The sequence below is a fragment of the Podarcis gaigeae genome (genome assembly GCF_964106915.1).
Source record: "Podarcis gaigeae genome assembly, chromosome: 3".
Taxonomy (NCBI): Eukaryota; Metazoa; Chordata; class Lepidosauria; order Squamata; family Lacertidae; genus Podarcis; species Podarcis gaigeae.
In genome coordinates, this window is record NC_139680.1 from 12,702,994 (window position 1) to 12,718,562 (window position 15,569).

Sequence of the window (15,569 nt, forward strand, 5' to 3'; positions counted from 1 at the left end):
CTTCTCTTTTGAGATCCTTTGAATTTCTCCCATTGTTTTGGATATATTGTAATACTCCAAGAATTTGGCAAGCCCCTCTGTTTTTGTTGGTATAATACCACTTTTCCAATTTTTTGCGGCTACTGTTGTGTATAAATATAATGTCTTGTCTTCTTCCTTTAGATTTCCTGGTACTATTCCCAATAGAAAACCTTCTGATGTTTTCCTAAATGAATATCTGAACATTTTTTTCATTTCATTGTATATTGTTTCCCAAAATTGTTTGATGTTTAAACAATTCCACCATATATGCATCATAGTACCTTTTTCAGTGTTGAAACGATGCAACACTCTGTCATTTTCACAGCAAGGGTTCTCTCAAGAAATCTGTTCCTCTGTGCCATATCAGTATTTTAAATTACTTTTCTCTTGCCGTCATCAAAGAAATAATCTTCCTTCCTAACATTTCAACTCAAGGACTCAGAAAATAAGAATGGTTTGGGTTTTTAAAATACTTTACAGTCAGCAGAGGGAGCTCCAAGTGTTCCTTTGTAGGTCTTTCAAGACATTTGGGGTTGTTTTTTTAGGGATAGATTTTTCTGCAGTTACATTTTTTATGTTGCCGTCTCTACCGAGGCTTAGAAAGCAAAATTCTTGTCATGCAGACCCAGACTCTCAGGTGCTTTGATACATCCGACTATAACAAATGAGGTAAGTTTATATTTTTCGCTTTAAGCCTTCTGCTGCATTTTATACACACCCACACCCACACCCACACACACCCCTGCAACAATTCAGTATTAGTTTTAGCTCTTTAATGATTGCATTCTTTAGACATTAATGGAAGTGATGGGAGAAACACAAACCTGTAGACTAAACAAGCTTTCCTGAATTTTTGTTGTTGTCACTACAGTGGTACCTCAGGTTAAGTACTTAATTCGTTCCGGAGGTCCGTTCTTAACCTGAAACTGTTCTTAACCTGAAGCACCACTTTAGCTAATGGGGTCTCCAACTGCTGCCGCGCCACCGGAGCACGATTTCTGTTCTCATCCTGGAGCAAAGTTCTTAACCCGAGGTACTATTTCTGGGTTAGCAGAGTCTGTAACCTGAAGTGTACGTAACCTGAAGCATATGTAACCTGAGGTACCACTGTATTAGGAAACCGGGGTGCAAGTTATCCTAAAACTGCTAGCTCGTTTACAAAGCTAAGTAGGGCCTGGTCCGGTTTCAAGTTGGATGGGGTACTGTGTGTTGAAGTTCCAGCATTGCAGGGGGTTTGACTAGATGACCCTTGGGGTCCCCATCCAACTCTACAATTCTCTGATTCAACATGTATCCCTCTTGTAGCTATCCCTGAGGACCAAACTATACAGTCGGCAGCAGACCCAGCTCTGGCAGCCTTGATTTCTACTGAAGAGAGCTAAAGCAGTGACAGGTGAGAAGGACGTAATCTGTAGCAGAGAAGCAGCAGACAGGTATTTTGCCTTTCCATCATCTGTTAATTCTCCCATTGCAATCCCCTCCCTCCCACCACTTTCTTCCCAGCCAAGGTTTGTTGCCTTAAATTTTGTTAAGCTTCATGTAGAGGTCAAACACTTGTTAAATGTGACTCCCTCTATTAGGGTCCTGCACTGACATTATTTATGAGCCCCTTCAGATGAGTAGGTTTCCCCCGCCCCCGACATATTTTTGGAACATGAAATTGACACTATGTTAGTGCTTTAGTGGTAGATTCATACAGAACCAACCATGCCGTTCTGCTTTATTCATTGTTCTGTGACGCTTCCCCTGTGCTTTCACATTCTTTCAATAGTGAAGGGGTAGGCAAACTAAGGTCCAGGGGCTGGATGCGGCCCAGTCGCCTTCTCAATCTGGCCCACGGACAGTCCAGGAATCAGCGCGTTTTTACATGAGCAGAATGTGTCCTTTTATTTAAAATGCACCTCTGGGTTATTTGTGGGGCCTGCCTGGTGTTTTTACATGAGTAGAATGTGTCCTTTTATTTAAAAGGCATCTCTGGGTTATTTGTGGGGCATAGGAATTCGTTCATTCCCCCCCCCCCAAAAAAAAAATATAGTCCGGCCCACCACATGTTCTGAGGGATGTTGGACCGGCCCACAGCAGAAAAAGGTTGCTATAGTGCAACAAAAGCATGTGTGGGGTAGATTCAGACAAGGTAGTCTGACGCAGTCAAAATATATATATTTTTAAAAAATTAATGTCCAGTAGCACCTCAGAGACCAACTAAGTTTGTTCTTGGTACAGTGGTACCTCGGGTTAAGTACTTAATTCGTTCCGGAGGTCTGTTCTTAACCTGAAACTGTTCTTAACCTGAAGCACCACTTTAGCTAATGGGGCCTTCCACTGCTGCTGCGCGGCCGGAGCACGATTTCTGTTCTCATCCTGAAGCAAAGTTCGTAACCCAAGGTATTATTTCTGGGTTAGGGGAGTCTGTAACCTGAAGCGTAGGTAACCCGAGGTACCACTGTATAAGCTTTCGTGTGCATGCACACTTCTTCAGATACACTGAAACAGAAGTCAGCAGACCCTTATATAAGAGGGTGTTGGGTGTGTGGAATATCTATGGTACGAAAAGTTACAGGATTTCTGCAGGAAGCTATGGGACACTTACCAATGAGGAATGGAGCTGTGTGGCTAGTCCAATGGTGCAAGCACAAGCAGTATTAAAAGCAGACCATCACAACAAGTCCTCATGAATGCACAACAAAAAGGACATCTGGAGGGGCCCGTGCTTTATTTATTTAGGGCAGGCATAGGCAAACCTGGCCCTCCAGATGTTTTTGGACTCCCATCATCCCTAGCTAACAGGACCAGTGATCAGGGATGATGGGAGTTGTAGTCCAAAAACATCTGGAGGGCCGAGTTTGCCTATGCCTGATTTAGGGCGTTTATGCCCTTCCCCTTTAGCAAAAAAGGGCTCTCGGAGCAAATTACGAACATCCCATTTTCACCCAGCTGGAAAAGCTTCTTTAAAAAAAGCCTTTAAATTGTTTCTGAAAAAGTACAAATAGTAGTTGTCTCTCAACAGAGGTGCTGTTTCACAATATACCATAGATAGGTGTGTGCGTGTACATGCTTTTTGCCACTGATGTTTTAGCTATCTAATTGTGGCCGAAAAACAGCCACGTTGAATACCAGACCTGCTTTGTGTCAAGAGGAATATTTTTTCCACACTGAACTCGACCTTGATCCTGTAATATTTATTAAAAACATTTGTCAGGTGATAAAAGGAAATAACCGGGAATTACTGTCAGGCCTCACCAAAAGTCAGGTGCCTGGCAGTCAGATTCCGGAAGTCAGAGGAACTGGCTATCAGTCTAAGAGGACCAGAAGTGAGTGTGTGGTCCAAAATACCCAAGGCTCAAGATCCAAGGCGGAAGTAAACATGAGGGAGGATGAAATATAATCTGAGTCGAGAGTGGATTTCATGCTCTTTATTCAGCTCATGGTGGTGAGGAGGAACTGAAGTTCCCCCAGAATGTCTGCCTTATATACATTATTTACACAATGGGCCCCACGTGATTGGCTAATTCCGGGATTCTCCTGTAGGCCAATCAGGTTGCGGATTCCCTTCCATCTGGAGCTGGATTGGGTGGCTCTTGTGGACCAATCAGACCGTTGCATTCTGGATCCTATTGTTCTAGGACCAATCAGACTGCTGCCTTTTGGATCCTATTCAACTCAGTACATAACAAAGGTGTTAGAGTAAGAATACTGGGGTCTCTAGTTTGAAATCCTCCACATGCATCCATCAGAATTACTTAGTCTAGGACTCTGGTTTAAGTCAATCAGGATGCTCCATATTTAAAACATCTGTGATAATTGTTTACAAAAGAAGATTATATGTTCCCCCTGGACACCTTGTGTTATTGCCAAACTCCTCTAATCTCTAAATTAAGATACTTTGCCTAAATCCAAATTGGTTTAATTTACATCTTGCTTGATTTCCTTTTTATGTTATTTTAATTCATTGAAAACTACCATCTGATGTTTTGTTCTTAAACTCATACCAGATAGCAGGCTGTTCCTTCCATATTTTACTATTTCCAACTTTCTAGACCTTTTTTTTTTTTTTTAGCAGAATCCAGAGAAGAGTATCCTTTTAATTTCACACTTGGTTCTGAGGTCAGTGAAATTGCTGTTTTTCTGAAGCCTTCCCAGTTTTTAACCTCCCGAGCTGATGAGGCATGGGTGTAGCCAGGATTTTTGTTAGGGGGGAAGAACAGCCAAAGTTGTTTCGCTATGGGGGGGGCAGACTTCCTGGGGGGAGAGAATCTCGGTTAATTGAGTACTTTAAATGCTTTTCACTAACTTTTGTGGATCTTGGGGAGGGGCAACTGCCAGTCTGCCCCCACCCCCAAGTACTCCCATGTGACTAGGACTTTTGATTAAAACTTTTTAATGGGGGACGACGACATATTTTATTAACCCACTTTGCAGCCAGAGGAATGAGTGTGAATGCTATAAGTTTTGTCCTAAACTAATACAGATTTATTATAAAATAGTTGGGAAGGAACTAGCAGTAGACTGAGACTTGCCTATTCCTAGAAGAGTGAGTGTATTTGGCAGATGCTCAGTCCAGGGCTTCCAGAATCTCAGGGGCCCTTTCAAAAAGAACAAAATGTTCTTAGTTTGTTGTGACAACTGTGTTTTTTTCTTTACAACAGAAAGAACTTCCTTCACTCTCTCCTTGTTGCCTTCACTTTCACCTCCGTCCTTGTAGGGCTAGTTCCCATTTTACTTTTGCTGTTCACCTAAAAATGTAGTGTGCATAGGACACACACATTTGCACTCAAGTGTTAGATACTTAGAATTTGCAGCCTAAGTGAAGTAAGTCTAAACAGAAGCAAGTCCTATTGAATTCAATTGGGCTTAGTCCCAGGTAGGGATGCAATTATTTGTCAATTTTGGTTTCTCAGGGTTGGGGTTTTTTTTGGTGTGTGTTTTTTGCAGCAGTTTACTTTTTTAAACAAAGAAAAATCCTCATGAAAACCATTTGCATTTTTGTCAGTTGAAATATACTCAGTCTCGAAAGTGGATTTCATGCTCTTTATTCAGCTCATAGTGGTGAGGAGGAATGGCAGTTCCCCCAGAATGTCTGCCTTACACATTATTTACACAATGAGCCCCACGTGATTGGCTAATTCTGGGATTCTTCTGTGGGCCAATCTGGTTGCGGATTCACTTCCACCGGGAGCTGGATTGGGTGGTTCCTGTGGACCAATCAGGCTGGGTCCTATTGTTCTAGGACCAATCAGACTGCTGCATTCTGAATCCTGTTGTTCTAGGACCAATCAGACTGCTGCATTTTGGATCCTATTCAACTCAGTACATAACATCAGTTTTGAACAATATACACTTTTTGCTTAAAATACTCCTTTTTGCAAGCAATTTCCCATAATATAATGCATTTCTTAGCTGTTATTTTCACTAATACCTCTAATATACCTGTTTTTGTGTTGGGAATTCCAACACAAAATTTGGGTAGGTGTGCATTTTGAAGGATAGCTGTGTTTCAGTTCACATGTTGCTTCAGAAAAAAGTATAATGGCAGCAGGAAGGGACAGACGACACATGATTATCATAGCATAAATCAAGATGCCATTTCCCCTTCCAGCTCTATAAAATGAATGTGATGATGATTCGGTGGCTGCTGCTGCTACTCCTGAAACCCTTTTGTTCTCCTGCACCTCGGCTTCTGGTATGTTTATTTTTTTACTGATTAGAATCTTGATATTGCACCTTCCAGGACAAAATCCATCGCAATGCAGCATCCAGAAAAAAACCGTACAAAACTTGTCCGATCAACACTTTTAATATCTACAAAGGAGTGGTAAAACACAGCAGCGAACGAAGATAAGGCCAAGATCAAAGCAAATCCTAAATAAACGCTGTGAACTTGCCACTCTTCATGACAACATTTGCAGCCGTTGGGTTCATATCTTTTTTTTCTGGCTCTGGCTAGTTCACCAGCTACAGCCACTCTTGGACGTGAATAGCCTGGCCACAGTTATCCACACCTATGTTAACCTCATGACTGCAGTACTGCAATGCTGTCTATGCTGGGATACCCTTGAAGACAGTGTAGAAGCTGCAGATGGTGTAAAATACAGCTGCCAGGCTTTTAATTTTAAAGCAGGATCGTATATGGCAGGTCCTTGGAGAGCCGCACTCGCTGCCTGTTTGTTGCCGGGCCCAATTCAAGGAGTCGCTACTGGTATAAACCCAGCACCCTGGACCCTGTGTTGTGCAGTGAAATTTGGACGGCAAACTTTCTCCTTATAAGGAGGACAATCCTGAGAAATCTCCCCCCCACCCCACCCCGAGAAATATACGGGGAAAACTATAGAACACAACAAGCAGGGGCAGATTTAGGTTTGATGAGGCCCTAAGCTACTGAAGGTAACGGGGCCCTTTATATGTCCAGCCGTCCTTTGTCAACAACAAATTGTCACTGTTTTTTTTGTGTTGAATATATTCTATATGGTAATTTATGGACCTAATAGGTATCTTAAGCCATTTGCACATGTTGTCATGTAACCAGTCCGTGCAGAATGTAGGCACCCTATATATAGAAATGAGCAAACCAGTGATATTTTAGGGAGCAGGCTAGCAGGCGGGGCCCATGACTTACATCATAGGAGCCTACACAATACCAAACACTGTTCCTGTGTGTAGGTTTTATTTGTTTTATTTTTTATCTTATATTTTTGAAATATACATCACATTTTCCCTTTAAATTTTTGGGGGGCCCCAAGAAAGTGGGGCCTTAAACTATAACTTGTTTAGCTTATACTGACAACAATCAATACTCACCCTGACTGTAAGTTGCATAAAAGGGAATGACAATTTCCTTCTCACTTTCAGGAAAGGGAGGACTGCCTGGTAGAAAACAGCAAACTACAGCAGAAGCTAAAAACACTCCAAGATCTATCCCAGCTATATGCACTGCAGCTGAAAGACCTCCTGGGGAACAACTACCACAGGCAAAAGAGCAAGGTTTTCTCTGCCATGAGGACCACACAGCTGGACATGCTTTTGCCCTCGATGAGTGGAAGTCTCTCAGTCTATAACCAAGGTAGATATAATCCGTGGCAAGGTCTGTTCTTTGAGATAGACATGCTCTTTACGGCCAGTCCCCTTCTTGCATTTGCATGTTTTCAGCCCTCAATTTGTTGCCATCCAACCTCTCCATCTTGCATTGCTTTGCTTAGATTGTGCAATGGTATTTAACAGCGGAAAGACGGAGAGTGGATACTACCGAATTAAGCCCAGAGCAGACAGAGAACCTTTCCTTGCCTTCTGTGACATGTCAGACGGAGGAGGGTGGACTGTGATCCAACGGCGGAGAAACGGAAAAGAGAATTTCTACAGGTGCGTCGCTGAGTGCCGTTAACAGCACACATAATGGTTTCCTTTTTAAATAATTTTTATTGAATTTTCTGTTTTACAATTTAAAATACTCATTTAAGCATCCTTAAAATATCCATGACTTCCCTTCTTCTCTTTGCATGGTACATTTTGCATATCATAAATCCCTGCATATTTTACAAAAACTAAACCATTCAGTATTGCGTTATTGCATCCATCAAAACTTATTTACACGGTTGAATTTATCTTAAAGGTGCCAACGTTTTCAGGTGCACATGGTTGTTTCCCATATATTCCAATCTATGTTCTTCTTGTTGTCTTATGTTAAGTCTACAAGCTGCACAAATTCTGTCAACTTAAGTTGCCATTCTTCTTCAGTTGGGACCTCACTCGTTTTCCATTTTGGGGCTAACAAAACACGAGCCGCAGTAGTAGCATACATAAATAACTTTTTTTTTTTACACCTGGGAATTTCAGTCTGAATTATCCCCAACAAAAAGGACTATGTGGTGTTTTTTTTTTGGGGGGGAGTACTTTTAAACATTTTTTTCAATTCATTATGGATTATTTCTCAATACTTTTTTACCCTTGTACAAGTCCACCACGTGTGAAAGAACGTTCCGTCCACCTCTTTGCATCTCCAGCACTTACCTGTCACTTATCTGTCACGTAACGGTTTCCTTATTGCTGAGAATAGGGGAGACCATGACCTACAAAATTGGATGGTGTGCCATGTTAGGTCATACAGGCAGTGTCATACAGTTAGGTCATACAGGAAGTAACAACTTCATGGTGAGTGCCAGCACCTATTTTTCTAGGGGGGAAAAGCACTGCGTACAGGTATGTGCGAATGTTTTGAGTTGAACCAAAGTCAATTTGTTGCCCCTTAATGCTTTGTAACGCTTTGGAAAAGCACATTAGATAGCCAACCTGGCACCCTCCAGATACAGCTGAATAGCCAAGCTTGACATGTGTGTGTCTCTTCTCCTTGCAGAAATTGGGATGATTACAAAGAAGGGTTTGGGCAGTTCCAGTGCAAGGGTGATGAGTATTGGCTGGGTAATGATAAAATACATGATCTACTACTTGAAGGTAAGGATACCCGTTCTGTTTAGATGCATTTCTATGAAGTAATTTTAACCCTAATAAGCTAACTTTCCCTATCAGCCAATGAAGAGAGGAAGATCTTCCAATCTCTTCACTGCTTTCTTCAATTCTGATAGATTGCATTTGAGCTAGATGTGATGCTGGAGGTACATTTAGGGTCTCTCGTAGGCTTTAAAACAAACAAAACAAAAAAGTTTTAGTGCAGCCATGAGGGCTCCAATTTTATTTTGAAACATGGGATGTGGCAAGAGGGGTTCTTAATGCCTTCTCCTTGGACTGTTTTCCTGATTACGGTGCACCCAACACACTGTTTTCTCTCTGCATATAATTTGGTTACAATGATGTGACATGCATATAGTCTGAAGGCACCAATAAACCCTTGCATTTCATTCGCAATACTGTGTGTTGGACCAAAGACGCGGGTGGCACTGTGGTCTAAACTACAGAGCCTAGGACTTGCCGATCAGAAGGTCGGCGGTTTGAATCCCTGCAACAGGGTGAGCTCCCATTTCTCGGTCCCTGCTCCTGCCAACCTAGCAGTTTGAAAGCACATCAACGTGAAAGTAGATGGATAGGTACTGCTCTAGCGGGAAGGTAAACAGTGTTTCCGTGCGCTGCTCTGGTTTGCCAAAAGCGGCTTAGTCATGCTGGCCACATGACCCGGAAGTTGTAAGCCGGCTCCCTTGGCCAGTAAAGCGAGATGAGCGCCACAAGCCCAGAGTCGTCCACAACTGGACCTAACGGTCAGGGGTTCCTTTACCTTTTACTGTGTGTTGGACCCAAGGGAGTTCAACATAACACTGTTTATGTTGCAGGAGAAAAATCATTGAAAATTGACCTGATGGACTGGAATGGGAAGAGACGATATGCAATTTATGATAATTTCCAGATCAAGAATGAGAGTGTGAGTCATTGGAGCATAAAATACGTTTATCATGTGGACAGTAAGCCTGCAACGTATGTGGGATTTACAATCTAGGGATCAAACCTAAAGCCAAAATTGCATATAGTCAAAACACATTGGGTTCAGTGGCTGGTGGGATTGCCAGAGTCTTTTTTCCCAGTATGCCTGGCCCCTTTCCGACCCATTTTAAAATTTATTTTATTTGTGAAGTGCGTAGAACTAAATGCTCACAAGTTAAATGCACGTAAGTTGCTGGCGAGCAGGATAGAGGCTGGGGGAGAATATGCATATTTAAGTTAAAGATCTCGTGGATATAAGAAGCAGAAGATTTTAAGACAGGATCACTCAGTTTGGGCTGCAAATCAGGGAACCTGTACACATATGAAAACTAAAAGCAAGAGTCTTATTTACTAAGTCAACATCTATCATGTCCCCCCCATCCATCTATTGCATGTATTTACAAGTCTCCTGTTACCAGTCAACAAACGTGATATCCAGCAACCACAATCTGTGCACAACTGTAAAAAAGGGAAATGATGTGTGTGCAGAGCACATAACACCCAAAAATTAATCCAGCCACATATGATATGCATTACACCATGATGTGCATTATATCACGAAGGCATTAACTGTGTAAAAGTTGTGCAGAAAACATCTGCCCATTTTAGAGATGGGAACGTTAACACTTAAGAAATTAGAGGTGTAAAAAGGTTGTTTGTTTAAAAAGAAAAGCTGGAGCGATTATAACGCAGTCGCCTCTTTTTCTCCGAATCCCAGATGGAGGGGACAAACAACAGATAGGTTCTTTGAGACTTTCGTGGTAAAAAGATGAACAATTCTGCTGACTCGCAGTTTGGGTTAACTGGCTACCTGTACCTGACACTGAATAACATTTGTTTCTGTGGCTTTCCGGCAGAATAATTACCAGATGGGCTTTGGCACCTTTTCTGGGACTGCTGGGGATGCTTTGTCTGGAGGGAGCAACTTTGAGAGCCAGTGGTCTGCGTCGCTCAATGGGATGCCCTTCTCAGCTCCTGACAGGGACAACGACAGGTTCCTAACAGGGAGCTGTGCAGAAGAGAACAGATGTGGCTGGTGGTTTAACAGGTGAGTAGAGGGATGACTTAACTAGCACTGAAAAAACAAATGAAGACCTGCCACGTCTAAGCAGTTCTTCCTCTCTTGTACATCTCTTGTGCTCCTCGGTCTGTCAGAGTCAGAGATAAATATGTGTATTACTAATTCCGACAAGCCAGTACTGAGTTATATCAGGTTCAAATCCCCAACTCAGCTATGAAACCATCACTTTTCAGCCTAACCTACCTCACAGGGTTGTTTGTGAGAGTGTAATAGGTGTTTTTACTTTTCCTGTATTTTGTATTTTCTGTTTTTCTTTTTTTTCTTTTTGTAATCTTTTTGAAACTTTAATAAATATTTTTTTTAAAAAGAGAGTGTAATAGGTGGGGAAGACCCATGTATACCAACTTGAGTTTCTAGGGGGAAAGGCAAGAGACCAATACAATGAATAAATCCACACAAACCTTTTTTCTAAAGATGTTGACAGGTTTCTAAAGATGTTTAGAAAGGTTTTTTCTAAAACGACTGCTACTTAAAGGGATGCAAATGTTAACAAATGTTATTCATGTTTAAAAAACTGTACAGTGGTACCTCTGTACATATGCTTCAGGTTACATACGCTTCAGGTTACAGACTCCGCTAACCCAGAAATAGTGCTTCAGGTTAACAACTTTGCTTCAGAATGAGAACAGAAATCGTGCTCCGGTGGCGCAGCGGCAGCAGGAGGCCCCATTAGCTAAAGTGGTGCTTCAGAGGTTAAGTACGGACCTCCGGAACGAATTAAGTACTTAACCCGAGGTACCACTGTACATGAGAATTGTACTTTCATCCAGTGCTTTTCTTCTAAAAAAAATGTTTAGGGGCACTCTCATTTTCCTACTCATATTGAAATACTGCCCCTCAACGAGGCCAAACTTAGATTCACAAAATGTTTAGGGGAATGCGTCCCCCCAGAAAAAAGCACTGCTTTCACCCTTCATAAAACAGGGTGTGTATGTATATGTGAACATGGCATTTGCTTCTCCTCCACTGAGCTGAGCAGTGCTCTGGGTTACTTTTCCCACCTTGCCCTCACCCAACTTTTTAGACTTTTAAATCACAGAATTGCAGATTTGTAGAGTTGGAAAGGGACCGTGAGGGCTATCCAGTTCAACTCCTGGCAGTGCATGAATCTTTTACCCAACATGGGAAATGCACCATGCTTTAACTACCGTATTTTTCGTTCGATACCACGCACCAGACCATAACACGCACGTAGTTTTTAGAGGAGGGAAACAAGAAAAAAAATATTCTAAACGAAATAGTGGATATATGATTTTTGTGGTTCATGCTGTGGCCACAGACATGTGATCTGACAGTGAGTTTGGAGTAGCCCAATGCAAAAATCCTGAGGATCCATGTGGATCCATGCTTTGTAACCACGGAGGAGGGAAGGAAGGGGAACCATGGATCCTCTGCTCACGACTGCAGCAAATCCCCCCCGTCACCCGCAGACATTCGCTCCATAACACGCACAGACATTTCACCTTACTTTCTAGGAGGAAAAAAGTGAGTGTTATGGTGCAAAAAATACGGTAAATATCAATTAATAAACAGATACAGTAATTGCCCGTCGGTCTGTGACTTCTGCTTTGAACTTTTCACTGTTTCCCCTGCCAACTTGAACATAGATGTTTCTCTTAACTGGTAGAATGCCAGTGTTGTATGGTGATTAAGAGTGTTGGACTAGGACCAGGGAGGCCAGGATTAAGATACCCACTCACTCAGCCATGAAGATCATGGGATGACCTTGGACCAGTCACCATCTCTCAAACGAAATTTACCGTATTTTTGCTCTATAAGACGCACCCGACCATAAGACGCACCTAGTTTTAGAGGAGAACAAGAAAAAAAAAATTCTCTCCCTCTCTGCTCAGCGCCTCTCCAGCAAAGCGGGAGGAGAAACGGAAGGGGCTCTGTTTCTCCTCCCGCTTCGCTAAAGGGGTGCTGCGCAGAGGAAAAGCTGTGCAGCGCCTCTCCATTGAAGCAAAGCCAGGAAACCTCTTGCTCTCGGCTTCAGTGAAAGCTGCGCAGCCTGCATTTGCTCCATAAGACGCACACACATTTCCCCTTACTTTTTAGGAGGGGGAAAGTGTTTCTTATAGAGCAAAAAATACAGTACCTTACAAAGCTGGTGTGAGGACAAAATGGAGATGGGAGACCATGTGTGCTACTTTCAGATCCTTTGAGGAAAGGAGACATATACACATAACGATCAAAATAAATGGGAAGAGCATTTGGTCAAGAAAATGCAAGCAGAGCCAGCACAAATATAAAAACAAAGCACATTTTATATAGTTGTTACAATGGGAGGAAATTGTGGGTTTTACATAAGAGGACAAGTTGAGTGGGGACTTCTATCATGTCAACAAAGTATTTAAAGTACATCTTAAATTTAATTGGGTCTTAGCTTAGAAGAGCAGAAGGTATCTTAATTTCAGATTTCCATAATAAAGTCTTCTTAGGTTTATGCATTAGGGCCATTTTCTTGCACTTGATTAACAACTTCTCCTTTCCCCCCCCCCCTTCCACTTCCACAAGATGCCATGCAGCAAATCTCAACGGGCAGTATCACAGAAATGGGAAATACTCTGGCCCCTTGGACAACGGAGTGGTTTGGTCAACATGGCGGGGCCTGTGGTATTCCCTGAAACACACAGCCATGAAAATCAGGCCTACGTCGTTTGTGGATGGAGAGAGTGGAGATGGAGAAGCCGACTAGCATGCCCCAACTATGCATCTGAGGAAAATAAAAATATGACAGATTTGAGGGGTTTATATATACTGTCTTCAGCCTAAGTCACCTTATTCACAACAATAACCAAAGGTCTGTATAGTTAAAGCCATGGTTTTCCCAGTAGTGATGTATGGAAGTGAGAGCTGGACCATAAAGAAGGCTGATCGCCGAAGTATTGATGCTTTTGAATTATGGTGTGGCGGAGATTCTTGAGAGTCTCATTCACTGCAAGAAGATCAAACGCATCCATTCTGAAGGAAATCAGCCCTGAGTGCTCACTGGAAGGACAGATCCTGAAGCTGAGGCTCCAATACTTTGGCCACCTCATGTGAAGAGAAGACTGCCAGGAAAAGACCCTGATGTTGGGAGAGATGGAGGGCACAAGGAGAAGGGGACGACAGAGGACGAGATGGTTGGACAGTGTTCTTGAAGCTACAAACATGAGTCTGACCAAACTGCGGGAGGCAGTGGAAGACAGGAGTGCCTGGCGTGCTCTGGTCCAGGGGATCACGAAGAGTCGGACACGACTAAATGACTAAACAACAACCAGGCAGAGGGCCTTTTCGGTAGTGGCACCTTCCCTGTCGAACACCTTCCCTTCAGATGTCAAGGAAACAACTATCTGACTTTTAGAAGACATCTGAATGCAGCCCTGTTACTGAAAATTTTAATGTTTGATGTTTTGTCGTGTTTTTACTATTTTGCTGGGAGCTGTCCAGAGTGGCTTGGGGAAACCCAGCCAGATGGGTGGGATATAAATAATAAAATTATTATTGTTGTTATAACAAGTGACAAGAGCTGGAACTGGGCCACTTCTGCTGTTCTTCCAGCAAAGAAGCCATGCTCAAAGGTGTGGCTTTCATGTTACATTTCCCCATGTTTAGAAATAAATAGAGATTGAGGTGGATTGCTGAGAGATGGGAGGTATGGGTGAGTCTGGCCTAGGAAGGAAGGAAGCAAGGCTTCACTCCAGGAAAAAGGAGCCCCCTCACCTTGTTTTGAAAAGACTGGCAAGCAGGTGAGATGTCTAGGTAGGAAGCCTGTTAAGGAAAACAACTGGATTCTGCAAGCCCTTTCTTTTGCTTTCTGTATTCATGTTTTTTCCTCTGTGACTCAAAACATTTGCAATATTCTGATTTACTGCAGAGAATGAACCATTTTGTGATACAAAACAGAAAAGGGGTAGGAGGATAAAAGTTCAAACTTGCAAGAATGTAAGTCAATTTTTTGTTCACTGTATAAAGCCCACCAGAACATTTCCAGTATACGGGAGAAGCTGCAGTTTTGTTATAATGGTAAAACCTTGTTCTTGTGTTGGCAGTAACTAGGCCTGCTATCCTTCTCTGATTATAGGATGCACATCCTGTTCATCTATATTGTATTGGAGCCCACCTCTTAATTTGCCTTTTGTCTCTGATTTATTTCTCAAGGCGAAGGGAGGGGAGTAGTGAACCTTGACTGACACCTAATAAAGCAGAAGATTTGCTATACTATACATTTCCACATATACTTTTTTTATTATTGAGTAAATGAAAACGTGCTTTTACAATTCTAATAAAAGCCTGTGAGGCCACTGAGGGCTGAGTATAGTCTTGGAGCTAGCTGTCTAGGGCTTCTGCTAAAATGCCAAGACACAGCGAGAACAATTCCCAGTAAATGTGAAAGTGATTAACTGCTTTGCAGAAATTTTTGGATGAAATGAAGGTGGAAAGATGTCACTGTAACAAAAGACAGCCTATCGCACACGATGCAACAAAAATAAAACGCTGCTTTATTTCCATCCTTGTCTAAAGTTCGCATTAAAGCGTTAAAACCTTTTTGCTTCCGTGTACAGTGGTGCCTCGCAAGACGAAATTAATCCGTTCCGCGAGTCTCTTCGTCTTGTGGTTTTTTCATCTTGCGAAGTGGCTATTAGCGGCTAAGCGGCTATTAACGGCTTAGCGGCTATTAATGGCTTAGCAGCTTAGCGGCTTTAAGAAAAAGGAAACAAACTCGCAAGAACTCGCAAGACGTTTCGTCTTGCAAAGTAAGCCCATAGGGAAAATGGTCTAGCGAAGTGACGCAAAAACCAGGAAAACCCTTTCATCTTGCACGTTTTTCATTTTGCAAGGCATTCGTCTTGCGGGGCACCACTGTATATTGTTAGGGCTCTCAGATGGGAAAAACTTATAAGACAACTAGTCATTATGACACAAGGTGCGAAAGCAAGCCCAAAATTGTAAACCGGGTAGAACTGATGGAGCGGTAGCTTCTTTGGGTATGGAAATGATTCACCTCCTGAGAACCATGTTTTTAAAGGCCATTATTCCCTGAAGCAGAAGATCACTTTGTTAC

The 15,569-nt window shown here is 42.4% G+C and overlaps 1 protein-coding gene and 1 long non-coding RNA gene across 3 annotated transcripts; both read left to right on the forward strand.

Moving 5' to 3' along the window:
* Window positions 1-502: 502 nt before the first annotated feature.
* On the forward strand, window positions 503-15,052 carry LOC310840562 (fibrinogen-like protein 1). 2 transcript variants are annotated; one of them, XM_083730759.1, is made up of 10 exons: window positions 503-690; window positions 1,327-1,454; window positions 5,618-5,701; window positions 6,868-7,078; window positions 7,215-7,374; window positions 8,366-8,463; window positions 9,294-9,382; window positions 10,299-10,489; window positions 13,040-13,329; window positions 13,792-15,052. In XM_083730759.1, exons 3-9 carry the CDS (start codon window positions 5,627-5,629, stop codon window positions 13,218-13,220), a joined length of 1,005 nt encoding a protein of 334 aa, XP_083586885.1. In that variant the 5' UTR covers window positions 503-690; window positions 1,327-1,454; window positions 5,618-5,626; the 3' UTR covers window positions 13,221-13,329; window positions 13,792-15,052. The 2 variants fall into 2 exon arrangements, with proteins under 2 accessions (XP_083586885.1, XP_083586886.1); XM_083730760.1 differs by lacking the exons at window positions 503-690; window positions 1,327-1,454 and adding an exon at window positions 3,841-4,125.
* LOC310840741 lies at window positions 10,496-10,879 on the forward strand. The gene is made up of 2 exons (XR_014562077.1): window positions 10,496-10,735; window positions 10,843-10,879. It is a non-coding gene; the product is annotated as an uncharacterized lncRNA (long non-coding RNA).
* Window positions 15,053-15,569: the final 517 nt, after the last annotated feature.

Coding starts and splice junctions, on each gene's coding strand:
- LOC310840562 (XM_083730759.1), top strand. CDS start 5,627: ATGAATGTGATGATGATTCGGTGGCTGCTGCTGCTACTCCTGAAACCC. Junction 5,702..6,867: donor CTCCTGCACCTCGGCTTCTG/GTATGTTTATTT, acceptor TCTCACTTTCAG/GAAAGGGAGGACTGCCTGGT. Junction 7,375..8,365: donor GGAAAAGAGAATTTCTACAG/GTGCGTCGCTGA, acceptor TTCTCCTTGCAG/AAATTGGGATGATTACAAAG.